The sequence below is a fragment of the Prionailurus viverrinus genome, chromosome B2 (assembly GCF_022837055.1).
Source record: "Prionailurus viverrinus isolate Anna chromosome B2, UM_Priviv_1.0, whole genome shotgun sequence".
NCBI classification, from domain to species: Eukaryota; Metazoa; Chordata; class Mammalia; order Carnivora; family Felidae; genus Prionailurus; species Prionailurus viverrinus.
The window spans coordinates 91,101,182-91,116,066 of NC_062565.1; the positions used below are offsets into that span (position 1 = coordinate 91,101,182).

Sequence of the window (14,885 nt, forward strand, 5' to 3'; positions counted from 1 at the left end):
TAAAACCTAACCATGTATCACGGTTATGCAATATAAGCTAAAACTTACAATGACAGAATAATAAAATTATTCGTTTGTTTACTATTCAGTTGTTACCACTGACAAAATATTTCAAAATAATGTATTTTTTATAATAAAAACACATAATTCTTTTACATTATCTTAGGATTAGAATTTACCCAACAAAAGACCTAAATTAACTGTCGTAGAAGTACACTATACATTTTAAAATTAATTCTGAAGCTGAAAATGTGAAAGAAAAGAAAGGTCAAGCTCCTAAGGTCCCATTACCTGAACTCATAAATATGTGATCAAAATTCAAATAATGTGTGCTTTACTGTCGACCATTTTCAGCAGTTAAAAATCTATTCATGTTAACAAAATAAGTACATCTGAGATTGTAGTATAATGTAAAAGGGCAAAGAAAAAGTTTTATAGATCCTAAATATAAAAACTATGTTGAAGCTCCACTGACTTTTTCCTTCTGCCACCTCTTTTTGAAACACAAAACCATTTGTTAAATTAGAGATTTTTTTAAAAACTGTGACAGATGCTAAACATTAATACACTCCCCTCTATTATTTCATAAAATAAAAAAAATATTAAAAATGATGAGTGCTAAATCCTGATTACTGCCTTTTATCTACTACAACTGAAATATGTGTCTGATCTTCACTAATAAATCTTTAAAGTCTAAAAGTATTTTTTTCTTGGCTGTTTTAATAATGCTGTAATGAACACAGGATCTTTGAGATCCTAATTTCATTTCTGTTGGATATACACCCAGAAGCAGAATTGTTGGATCATAAGGTAGTTCTACCTTCAATTTTATGAAGAGCCTCCATGCTGTTTTCCAGGGCTGCACCAATTTACATTCCAACCAACAGTGCACATAAGTTCCCTTTTCTCAATATACTTGTTGGCACTTCTTATCTTGCCTTTTTGATAGTAGGCATTCTAACAAGTGTGAGATGATATCTCAGTTTTGATTTGCATTTCCTTGATGACTGGTGATGCTGAGCATCTCTGCATATACCTACTGTCCATCTGCATGTATCCTTTGGAAAAATGTCTATATGCTTCCTCTAACCACTTTTGTTTGTTTTTTCTAGTTTCACTGAGAAATAATTAACATATATCACTGTATGAGTTTAAGGTATATAGCATGATGATTTGACCAACATATACTGTGAAATGATTATTATGGTAGGTTTAGTTAACATCCATCATACAATTAAAAAGTTACCAGTAAAATGAAAAAGAAATAAAAAGAAAAAAAAATTCTCCTTATTATGAGAACTCTTAGGATATCCTCTCTTTAAGAACTTTGGCTGTGGGGCGCCTGGGTGGCACAGTCGGTTAAGCGTCCAACTTCAGCCAGGTCACGATCTCGCGGTCCGTGAGTTCGAGCCCCGCGTCGGGCTCTGGGCTGATGGCTCAGAGCCCGGAGCCTGCTTCCGATTCTGTGTCTCCCTCTCTCTCTGACCCTCCCCCGTTCATGCTCTGTCTCTCTCTGTCTCAAAAATAAATAAAACGTTAAAAAAAAAAAAAAAATTAAAAAAAAATAAAAAAAAAAAAGAACTTTGGCTGTATAACATGTAGCAGGGTTAGCTATAGTCATCATGTTTTACATTGTATCCCTAGTACTTATCTCATAACTGGAAGTTTATACCTTTTGACCACCTTTCTCCAATCCCCATCCCCCAACCCCTGACTTTAAATTCTAATAGTATTAATTACATATCAGGTATAATGTTTAAAAAATGCATATTTAACAACCAGTAAGGACAGGTAATTTGTCCTGAGACACTGGCAAGGATGCCAGGCTAATAGGCCAGTGTATTCCCTAGTGCCCACTCCAGATCATCCTTGAGGCTGAACTATCCCATTAATATTTGGTTATCCATTATTGGATTTTTCCAGAGCATAATGAACATTACCTTAGTTGATGTTGCATCAATTAATGATAATCTTGTTATAGCTCTAATATAGTTTTTGCCTATTCAGTCATAGTATAGGATCCTTGAAAGCAGGAAGGGTATCTTCAATATCTTTGCTGTCACGCACTTCACCTAATATAGTGCTATATACAGTGCGTGATTTAGTAACTTTCTATCTGATGACATAAAAAATGACTAAAAACTTTTATTTTTTGTTAAGCAATCCTTATACAATAGTTTAGAATACTAGTGGGGTCATTTAAGAATCTATATATTTTCCTGCTCTTAAAACTGAAGTCTGGTCTTATCCACATTCTCATTCTCTACTGTTTAAAAAAAACATTTAGTGTTAATGGACTTAAAATTTACACCAGACATCTAACAATAGTCAAGATACAGCAAGAATCATAGAGTTAGAAGGGATAAAACAGGACAGTGCACCAGCAAAAACCTCTTATGTGGAGGTAAGATGTAATTACAGACAAAAGAAGTTCATTTCATTAGGTTTATATTTTATAGCTACTTAGGTATAGTTGTTTAACAATTTTCACTATTACCTGAAAAATAATGGTATTAAAAAAGTCTAAGTACACAACATACCTGAGTTCGTAAAATTTCATTTTTTGACAACTGCATATCCCCAGTCAATTCTTTCACAACGATGCCCAGTGGCTCTAGACGTTTGCTGAAGTAATTTGTCATTTCAGCTGCCAAGGCTTTCATTGGAGCAACATATACAATCTGTGCCAAGGAAAACACTACCTTGATAAATGAGCAAAACCTAGAAGGTCATTTGTTTCACAGCAGTCCATGTAAGTCACAATTTATTGTGAAATATAATTGTAGCCACTAGGAGTAAAAAATCTTAATAGTGGTATCTGAAAAGTACTTCTCCTTCTTGGGTAAGTGTGCAGCTATTTAAAGGACAATGAAATTTTTGTATATAGTCTCATCCCTCTGAAAATTGGTTTTGCTTCAAAGCTAAATGTATTTTCACAGCTTTTCACAGGGGTAATAGGATTTTCCTAACACAAACTGGGAATGCTTTCACAGTAATAGAGAAATTCAAGCAGCAATCTTTACATGACATCATGAATATATCCTTTTACTCTAGATTTCATGTAACATGAACAACTACAAATGATTTTAATTTTACAATTTAAAAAGTTATGGTCTAACCTGTTAATTTCCTACCTTAAATTCATTCTTTTTGATAACACCTTGTTGAAAATGTTGGCGAATTTCATGCAGAACTGTAAGCATTGCAATGTTGGTCTTTCCAGCCCCAGTAGGGGCACAAATCAGCATGTTCTCATTGGTGTTGTAGGCAGTCTCAAACACAATTGACTGGATTCTATTGAGTCTCCTCATTCCTTTAAAAGCCAGCTGCCCAATCTAGAGAGAGAGAGAGAGAGAGAGAGAGAGAGAAAGAAGGAAAGAAATAAATGACTCATAATAAATGATACTAATGTGAAGGACTCATACCAAATATTAAATGTAAACACTTACTTCCTTTGATTAAAAAAATGACTAATTTCAATATGTCCTATATTTAAACTAAAGTATGTACATTTGAGAACTCACAACTACTGTATAATTCTAATGCATTTGGGAATTACATATTCACTGAATTAGAAAAATATGATAATGACACTATACCTATATTTTTGTACACAATCTTAAGTACAAAATAAAAACAAAATGAAACAGGTATTTTTTTGAGTTGTGATGATATTCTAGTTTAGTTAGATTAAAGATGACTAATGAAAGTCCAAACAAGAAACTTCTTGGGTATATAAATCAATAGGAAACTCTGTTTCAATATGTTATGGATTTAAAAATACTTTTTTTTAAACAGCAGCCATAAGAGTAGGAACAATAGCTGTAGATTACATTTATTCAGAACTTATACTGTGATATATATGTATTTGTGAGCATTTTGATACATTTACTCAATTCTCAAAACAATTTTATGGTATAGGTTCTTTTATTATGTGCCTTTAATAAAGAAGAAAATGAAGACAGAGTGGTTAAATAATTTTTCCTAAAGTCTCCCATATGAAAAGTCTTTAGAAATGAAAACTACAATGTCTGAAGGCAAACAAAAAACTGGACAGGATTAATGGCAGGAAACTGGAATGGCTATAGTAATATCACAAAAAATAAATTTCAAACCCAAGAATAATTACCAGGAATAAAGGCAGTCATTTCACAATGAAAAAGAGAATAATTAATTATAGTCATAAAGGCTAATATACCTAATAACAGATCTTCAAAATACAGCAAATGACTTCAGCATCCTTCCCAACAGCTGACAGGACAAGTAGGCATGAAAATCAACAAGATTATAGTAGACATGAACAGCACTATTAACCAATTTGACCTGACTGACAGGTCAGGTATTCATCTAACAATAGAATATAAAATCTTATCAAGTGTTCATAAAACATTAAAAAATACAGTATATTCTAGACCATAAAACATGTTTCAACAAAAGGAAAAGTAATAAAGACAAAACATGTCCTCTGATCACAATGGAATGAAGTTAGAAATCTTTAACAGAAATATCCTTAGGAAATATCCAAATATTTGAAATTAAATAACACACTTCCTAAATAACCCATGGATGAAAGAAGAAATCAAAAGGAATTTGGTAAGTATTGTCAACCGAAGGAAAAAGAAAGCTCGACATATCAGAATTTGTGGATGCTGCTAAAAGTAATACTTAGGGAGAAATATATAGCACTAACCACCTATATGAAAAAAGAATGGTTTTAAATGAACAACTACATCTTCCAGAATAAAAGAGAAAATTAAGACCGAACTAAGCAGAATAAAGGAAATAGTTAGGATCAAGGTGGATATCAAAGAAATGGAAAACAAAAAAAGCACATTCTTTGCGAAGATCAATAAAACTGATTAATCTAGATTCATCAGGGAAAAAAAGAGAAGACAGACATTACTTATGCCAAGAATGAGATTGATGGCATCACTACAGATGCTACAGATATTTTAAGAATGGGGAAATTTTAATAAATAACTTTATGCCACTACAGTTGACAACACAGATGAAATGGACAACTTTCTTAAATGACACAGGTAACCAAAGTTCACTCAAGAATAAATGTACAACTTTAATAACCCTGTATCTATTAAATAAATTAGCAGGCTGAGATTAAAATCCTTCCCAAAAAGAAAACTCCTGGCCCAGTTAGCATCATTGATAAATTCTACCTAACATTTAAGGAGGAAATAATACCAATTCTACATGTGGTTTTAGACTATTCAGAATAACTGCAAAGGAGAAAATACTTCCCAAATCATTCTATGTGGCAAACATTTCCCTGATATCAAAATAAGACAAAAAAAAAATTATAGAACAATACTCTTCATGAACACAGAGAGAAAATATAAACAAAACTTACATAATTCTACAACATAATAATAATATTACCAAGTGGAGATTATCACAAAAATGCAGGGATAGTTTAACACTGAAAACTCAGTATGATTCACCATAGAAATAAGCTATAACAGAAAAACCACATGATCATTTCAATAAATGAAGGGGAAAAATCTGACAAAATCCCATATCCATTTCTGATTAAAAACAAGTCACATCAAATCAAAACAAAACACTTTCAGCAAACTAGAAATAGAAGGGAATTCTTCAATCTGATAAAGGGGATATACAAAAATGCTACAGTTCATACTATTCTTAATGGTGAAACACTAAATGCTTTCCCCTAAAATTAGGAACACAACAGGGATGTTGCACTCAGCAGTTAATAATATACTGGAGGTTCTGGTCAGTGCAATCCAGCATTATTTTTTTTTTTTTTAAGAAATAAAGGCATTTACACAGGAAAGAAGAAAAACTGTCTTCATTCAGAGATGACATGACTTTCTATGCAAAAAATCTGATGGAATCTACAAAATATCATCTAACACTATATGTGATTTAAGAAGTTTGTGGGATATAAGTTCAACATTTTTTAAAAAGTTATATTTCTATATACTAGCAGTGAGAATCTGAAATTAAGGAAAAATTTTAAAATCAATTACAATAGTATCAAATTATGCAAATCTTAAGGGATGAGAAACATATATATTGAAAACTACATAATTTTGCTAAGAGAAATAAAAGAAAATCCTTTAAAAGATGCCAATTCTTCCCAAGTTTATCTATAAATCCAGTGCAATTCCAATCAACATCTCAACTGACTTCAACTGGTTTCAAGGATTATTAAAAAACTAGAGAAATCAAGTCAGCATTGTATTAGCATAAAGATAAATAGATCAAGAAACAAAACAAGGAATCCACAAATAAACCCTCATATATACCAACAACGGATATTTGACAAAGGCTCAAAGGCAATACAGATGATGAGGATAGTATTATTCAATAAATGATGCTGGAACAAATGGATATGTATATATAAAAAACAAACAAACAAACAAAAAACAAAAAAAAAACAACAAAAAAAACCCCTTGAATCCATATCTCCCACCATACAAAAATTAATTCAAAAGTAGATCATAGATCTAAATGTAAAACTTAAAACTATAAAACTTGTAGAAAAAAATGGAAGAGAACATTTTTGTGGTCTTGAGTTAGACCAAAATGTCTTAAATATACCATAATGTGTAAACAAAGAATTGATAAACTGAACTTAAGCCAAATGAAAAACCTGTAATCTTCAAAATATTGTTAAGAAAATGAAAGAAGACAGCATGGAAGAAAATCTTTGCAAAGTATACATCTGACAAAAGACTTATGTCCAGGATATATAAAGGATTCTCAGAACACAACAATAAGAAATCAAACAATCCAATTTTTTAAATGGGCACAATTAAACAGTCAATTCACCAAAGAAAGTATCTGGATGGCACACAAAAAGATGCTCAATATTATTAGTCATTAGGGAAATGAAAGTTAAAATCACAGTGAGATAACACTACACATCTATTAAAATAGCTACAATTTTAAGAAGTGCCCACTGCCAAGTGTTGATGAGGATGTGGAGGAACTGATACTCATAATTCTGCTGGTAGGTATCTAAAATAGTACAAAGACTTTGCAAACAATTTGACAATTTTTTAAAAGTCAAACATATAATTAAACATATGATCAGGTCATATCACTTCCAGGTTCTACCAAGAGAAAAAAAAAAACATATGTACATACAAAAACTTGTACTTATACGCAATGGTCATAGAAGCTTTATTTGAATAGCCTAAATCCAGAAACAACTCAAATCTCCATCAACAGATGAAGATAATGTGGCATATTTATACAGTGGGATACTACCCAACAATAAAATGGAAAAAATTACTGAGATGTAACAAAATAAATGAATCTCAAAATGACTGTTGAATGAAAGAAGCCAGGCAAAAAAAGAATATACACCGCATGGTTACATTTATATAAACATCTAGAAAATCTAATCTAATCTATAGTGACAGCAGATTAGTTGAGGCTGTGCCTCATCCTAAATGTGTGATTTAATCATATCAGATAATCTCAGACCCTCAGTTTCCCTACTTTTGCAAAGGAGATTAATATTTACTGCATGAAGTAGTTCTGAATATGAACGTGTTGGTATAATAAGCACCAATAATGTTTCTACAACTTAAATTTTAAAACTGGCCTGGTTTGCTCTTTTTTGCAAGAGCGCTTCACAGATGAAACAATGAAACTAGCCTAATTTCTCCCTGGCAGCAAAATATGTCTTATTTTAGCATACAATGCAAGAGCTACCATTCAGATGATCAATTAGTCATCAACCAATGAAAAAATAAAACATTTCTAAGCAAAAATAAATAAAATAAATAAAATACTGTTGTATACATACAATTACTATCAACAGAACATCCTGGCAAGAAACAGTAAGCTTAAAAAACAAAAACAAAAAACCTCCAAAAATTTACAAATTACTTAAAACAGTGCATGTTCTGCTCCCTCCCCCAAAGTTTTGTTTTTTTTTTCCACTTTGAATTTAGGAACTTGAATAAACAAATTTAATCAATAAAAGTTGGTAAAAAATAGAATGGGCACAGACTGTACCTTAACAGTATTAAAAAACATCACTGGAGAACTCAGTACATTTCAAACTGTGTCTGTGGACTAGTGGAACATGAGATAATTAAGTTAAAGTTCATTATGCACAAGGGATTTCTTGTATTTCAATGATACATAAATTATACACACAAATATCTTAAAAGTTTAAAGCAGAAGAAAAGTGTGGTTTTATCAAAACTCTACTCAAATTTAGAATTGTGTACTAATAATTTTCATTATTTTATTTATACTTCACATACTAATGTCTAATTAAATGGCTCTAACAACCACTGCTTCCAAATATTTGCTATTCTTCTAACTTAAAAGAAACATGTATTGATTTTATATATTAATGATGCATAAAGCTAAAACTGCAATTAAGCAGCATGTTAGTATTTGCTTTTAAACAGAAAACTGAGTGTCTCATGGCTCATTTATGATAAGGCTTTATGTTCAGTATTCTCCCTTTTAATTAACAAATAAACAGTATTCTCCCTTTTAATTAGTAGAAGCATTTTCAAAACATATCATAATCAGCAGATCAAAAAATATTTTAAATATTACAAGCTTTGGGTCACCTGGGCGGCTCAGTCAGTTAAATGTCAGACTGACTACACAGGCTGCTGTCAACTACACACTTTACTCTAAAAAATAATCTGGATAATACTATTTACCTGGGAGAACAAAAATGTACACTAAGTATACTACATTAACTGTTTATAATAATCGAATAAGGTACCTACACTGCCAGTCAATTAAAATGCATTAACTAGGTATTTAAGATGAAGCCAGGACCATGCTGCCCTCGCTAAGCTAGTGTATCATAAGATTATGCTTAAGATTATTCTAACAGTAAAGATTACAATTTCAGCATATATTTAGGAAAACTCATATAGATACCAAAGACACACACTATATAATTTTCATAGATTAAGTTTCATCTGGCTCTTGATAGCATGTGGCTTGGGCTTAACATTTCAGAATAGAGTTGACTGCCACTCAGTACTCTCTGTGCAAGCTTCATTTGCTGAATCCCACCCCTCAAATACACCTCACAAACCATGTTCCACAGCACAAGCCACTTACAAGTCACGGGGCTAAAAATAAAACAGTTTATATGAATAGCTTTGAATAGGAATTTAATATTTTTGGGTACTCAGTAGGTAATTAGATAATTTTAGATAATTAGGTTTTTTAATTTAAAAGGTCTTTACTCACTGCTTGTACATGTATAAAACCCTTTTCAGTAATCATTCTAAAATAGAAGATTTTAGGCCTTCATAATAGGATATATTAAACAAAATTTCACCTTTCATTCATAGCTGGGGTCATCATGTGCTCATCTGGCAAATATTTATTGTGCTACAAACTGTTTAAGTGGTCAAAAAGGTAGTAACACAATTTTAACGAAGGTAGGAAACAGAAAATACACATTCACTAATGAATAGATTATTTCAAACACTGATATGAATTAATTTTTAATAGATGGTATATATGTGAACCAGACTAATTGGCACTTTGGACAAATCTGCCATGATGAAGGTTCTGTGACCTGAAACCTTCCTAAGAAAAGCCCCTTCCCCTCCCACATTCTTTTATTTAACCACATCCTTAAGTACACGATTAGGACATAACATCCTCAAAGTGCTCTGGAGATAAGACTATGAATACACACTTATTCTTAAACATTCTCCTCTTGGATGATTTCCCAGCATGTACTTGCAGTCTCTAGGGCTACAAGAGCAAGTCTTAAAAGATATGGGGTTAGGGGTCTATTTCTCTTGCAACCACCTAAGACAGTTCTATCTGTAAGTCCCCTTAATAAACCATTTCTTGTCAAGCTGGACTTGTTGGGCCTTTTCATCAGCCTTTTTCTTTGGTCTTAGGGCTCCTACAGCCTTTGGAGGTAGTTTTGCATATACTTACCTTTCAGGGAAAAGGGTAATACAGAGGAAGAGGGTGTTAACAGGAAAGGGAAATAGGAGTCATGGGGAAATTATAGGTCATGGTAACGAGTTATGAATTTTTATTCTCAATACAAGAGAAAGTCGTTTCATTATCTTAAGTGGAGGAATGACAACTATACTTTTTAAAGGTCTACTTAGCCACCATGACAAGAACAGATTGGGACACGGGAAACAACGACGCTAGTAGTTAAGGTGAGGAATGATGCTGATTTATATTACGAGTGGAAACTGAGATAGGATACAGACTATATTTCTAAGGTGCAGCTAATAGGATTCAATAATGATTTAAGTGTGAGAGACTGGGTAAAAAAAAAAAAAGAGAGAGAGAGAGAGTAGATGGATGGCAGTTCTATTGATGATATAAGAAAGATTCAGAGGACAGACTGAGAGAGGAAAAAGAAAAAAACACTACATTTGAAGTACTCATTATATGTCCAAGAAGAAATTTCAAACAGGCATTGCATCTGACTTTGGAGGTCAATGGAAAGGTCAAGATTTTTTTAAAAACTCATTTTCAGAGAGTTATGGTGACTTTCTCAAGGTTACATATTAGTAGCAGACCTAAAATAAAATTTCACACTATACTTCAATAACAAACATTTAAAAAGGAAATATAATGCAAACCATATAAATTTTAATTTTCTAGCACAAACATTAGAAAGTTTTTAAAAATTAAAATTAATTTTATAAAAAATTATATAGCCCAATGTATCTAAAATATTACCTTTTTAATCCATAATAAAAATTATTTTTTTACATAAGAAGGTTGAGAAATAAGTGTACTTTACACTTAGAGCACATCTCAAACCAGACTAGCCATATTTCTGTTTTATTATTTAAATTTTTTTAATTGAAGTATAGTTCACATATTACTTCCAGGTGTACAACATACTGATTGCATAATTCTATACATTACAACATGCTTACCATGATAAGTGTAGTCACTATCTGTCACGACACAAAACTGTTATAATCTACTAACATTGTTCCCTGTGTTATACTTTTCATCCCTCTGACTTATTTATTTTATAACTGGCAGTATGTACGTCTTAATCCCTTTCACTTATTTTTCCCATTCTCTTACCTCTACCTCCCTCCAGACTGCTCAACAGCACATGTAGTTAGTAGCTACTGTTTTAAAAAGTGCAGCTCTAGAAAGCACCCAGCTAACTTACATAATGTTCTAAATTTGATAAATATATTGTCATAACATAGCTGACCGCATTGTGGGGAAAGCTCTTAGGGCAGCATCCAAAATCCTTATTAACATGGTCTCAATAATCTGAGGGTCATGCAATGCAGATAAACTATATTATAAACTGTCAATCATTGAGGATGCTTTAGGGGACAGAAAGAACATTAATTTTATCTGACCTCTTATTCTTTTAAAAAAAATTTTTTTTAACATTTATTCATTTTTGAGAGAGAAAGACGGAGTGCCAGTGGGTGAGGGGCAGAGAGGGGGAGACACAGAATCTGAAGCAAGCTTCAGGCTCTGAGCTGGCCTCACAGAGCCTGATGCGGGGCTTGAACCCATGAACTGCAACATCATGACCTGAGCCAAAGTCAGACATTTAACCAACTGAGCCACCTAGGCACCCCTCTGACCTCTTATTCTTAATAAAGTCATCCTTAGTAACCAAGGGAAAAAATAACAAGTAATCATTTGTTGAATGTGTTAAAGAATGGAATTAATATTCTTTTTCCAACACTGCCCAAATAATTAATACTTCTTTCTATATTCCAACACAAAGTCTAAAACAGTTAGACTAATTAAAACAGTTAGGTCTAGTTATCCACCATATATGAAACTGGGCCAGATGAAGTCTCCTTATTCACCTTTACTGAGGGGTGACAAATACTTCACCTGATCAAACAAAAATTACAGTCTCGAAAGTGCTAAATGATTAATATAAGGAGTTATTTCCCTTTAGAATATGAGAGTACTGAGGGTTGGGAATTATGTTTTTCATCTTTGTCTTCCTAATGCCTAGTACTAGGCACAAAGGAAATAGTCAATGATGTTTTTTCTATACATACTTCAGCTGAGTCATTCTAATTAAACCAATTATTATCTGTGAGCTGCATCACTGATGAATTTCATAAATAAAGTAATATTTAAGACACTCCACGTTAAGCACAATGACTAACTCCAGAATAGGAGCTGGGTATATGTTATTCTGCTAACATCATTTAAGTTTGATGTTTTCTATCAGATATCATAAATACATTAACATTAATAAATGTGCACCCACCTCCAAAAGTTTCTTCAAGTTACACTAACTGAACAAGAGTGCTAGGTAAATAAATAAGCACAAAGATGTTTGCAAAAACATCTTTTTTTTGCATTTTTTTACATAAAAACAAAAACAAAAACACTGAATTCCACAATAGTGGAGTGGTATAAGTAATTCATATTATATTCTTCATGAATTGTAGCAGTTAAATAGAAAACATACTGAGGAAGGATATACACATAGGAAAACGTATCCAAAAGCAAAAAACAAAAAACAAAACACCATGCCACAGAACAGTAACATAACTAAGTATTTGTTGATTTAAAGAAAACATCATGGAAAGATATATAACAAACTGTGCCACTGGAATTGGGATTAGAAAGGAACTTTTGCTTTCTGTTTTATGAATATAAACATTACATTTTAGATATTACTGTTTTAGAGTGAACAGATTTTATAATCAGCTCCACAAACATGCTTTTATTAGGATAAAAATATTTATCTTACCAATAAACATATAAAGGAGGAAGATCTACTTTATACTTCTTAAAGTATTAAAAATAACATAATATGGGGTGCCTGGGTGGCTCAGTCGGTTGAGTATACGACTTTGGCTCGGGTCATGATCTCACAGCTCATGGGTTCGAGCCCCGTGTTGGGCTCTATGCTGATGGCTCAGAGCCTGAAGCCTGCCTCGAATTCTGTGTCTCCAACTTGCACTCTTTCTCTCTCTCTCTCTCAAAACTTGAATAACATTAAAAAAAATTTTTTTTAATTATAAAAATAACATAATTTGTGTCTTTACAGACACAAATATGCAATGTTTTTGTGTTAATACATAATAACTGATCACCCTTTTCCATTATCTCACACAGAAGCCAACATCTTTACCAAACACCTAATTTCCAATTTGTACTCCCACTTGAAAATGCACTGAAAAATTAGTGAATTCTGCTAATTAAGAGAAAAGAAAATAGTCCATGGACAGTTTCTCTTTACTAAAGAGTCATGTATTTTAATGGTTCATGATAATAATTCATTGTGAACCAGACAATCTGGGTAGAGGAAATTAAATCTTAGCAATAAAAGGCCTCAGGAGACTAATCTACTATTAAATCTTTGAAGGAAGTAAGATTGTAAGATTTTGTAAAAATCAAGTTAGGTATTTTATAAAATGAAATGGATCCAAATTTTATTACATGTGACAAGAAGCCATAAGAAATCATAATGCATAATTCATAACCCTTTCATATTATTTAACTGAATGTATTTACACTGTTCTAATAGTATCTGGAAATATTTAATATGCCCCTAAGGAGCAATTCCTAAAAATTTTCACACTGAAAATACTCCATCTAAGAAGCATAATGAAAAAATAAAAAAGAAACACCACTAAATAAATGAGACTTCTAAATATACTCTACTACATGACAACAAAATGATAAATAAGAAGCTATTAAGGTCCTAAAGAGAAAAAAAAAGAGAGAATAACAAACAATAGCAATACCACATTTAATGAGAACTTAAGGTATAATGGGAGTCAGAGAGGGACACTAATCTCTTTTTGGAAGGTGAGGGTACCTTCCTTGTTCCTAAATTGCAGCTAAGGTTTGAATGCTAAGGAAAACCGAAGAAAAAGTTCTTGAGAGGGAATTTTAAAAGATAAACAAAACTTTGTCTGCAGATAACAAACTCTACTGATAAACCCTTGAGTTGCACATCTGGATTTCTACTAGTGCACTCTTAACAACAACTTAGCAAGTCAGATGGCACTCAGAAGTGACACCCAAATGCTGTGCCAACAATATACAAGAGGATAGTAAAAGTCATGGTTTAAGCTCAATTAGGGGTTTGATTCGGGTAGACAGAACTACCATAATAAGACAGGGCTGCTTTCAAAAAACCAGTATTATAATTACACAAACTTCACAGGCTTAACGCAGAGGTAAAATTGAAGGTTAAGAGTCTGGTATTTTCTATTTAGTTAATATATTATTTTCACAAGGGAGATGAACTCCTACTGACATGTACCCAAGTATACTTCCAGGATGTCACTATAAGTGTCACGGCTTAAAAATGTTAAGACACCATTATTTATTTGGTATTACAAACAGTCTTTTTGGTCCAAATTGTGGGACCTGCCTTCTGACAAACAGCTGCACTTCTAATCATGGCAATAAAATAGAAGCACAACAGTCTCTGTCAAATTCTGTTGAATCCTACAAAGAAAATGTCATTTTCAGCTTCTTGGCTGATATTTATGGTAATAACTGGTTTCAGCTCTGACTTTAACCTTTAAGGTACTTTCACTAGCTTACTTTGAATCTTCAGAAAAAATAAAGTATTTTGGCACTTAGATGGTCAAGCTCACAAAATGTAATAGATATTAAAATATGGGTAATTCTTAATTTAAATTCTTATAGTATACATGACTTTACACTTTCCACAAAACTAATTAAATAAAGCAAGGATATCACTTTAAATATACATCTCCTTAAACAAGAAAATTTCATCAACAGAATGCTCAGATGAATTGTTCTAATTAATAAGAGACTATTTCCACTTGCATTTAAACTCACAATATTGGAATAACAGTATGATTTTAAGTCAAGAATTCATTTAAGTAATAACTTGGCAAAATAATGTATTATATAAATAAAAGTATTAATGACTTAAAGTG

At 32.1% G+C, this 14,885-nt stretch overlaps 1 protein-coding gene across 1 annotated transcript in view; it reads right to left on the reverse strand.

Moving 5' to 3' along the window:
- Window positions 1-14,885, reverse strand: part of ASCC3 (activating signal cointegrator 1 complex subunit 3) — a 361,738-nt gene that overhangs the window by 259,079 nt on the left and 87,774 nt on the right. Inside the window, exons 9-10 of the mRNA XM_047858492.1 lie at window positions 3,135-3,335; window positions 2,541-2,681 (exon numbers count right to left, since the gene is read on the reverse strand). Of these exons, the coding sequence (XP_047714448.1) occupies window positions 2,541-2,681; window positions 3,135-3,335 (342 nt within the window). The remainder of the gene's footprint in view (window positions 1-2,540; window positions 2,682-3,134; window positions 3,336-14,885) is intronic.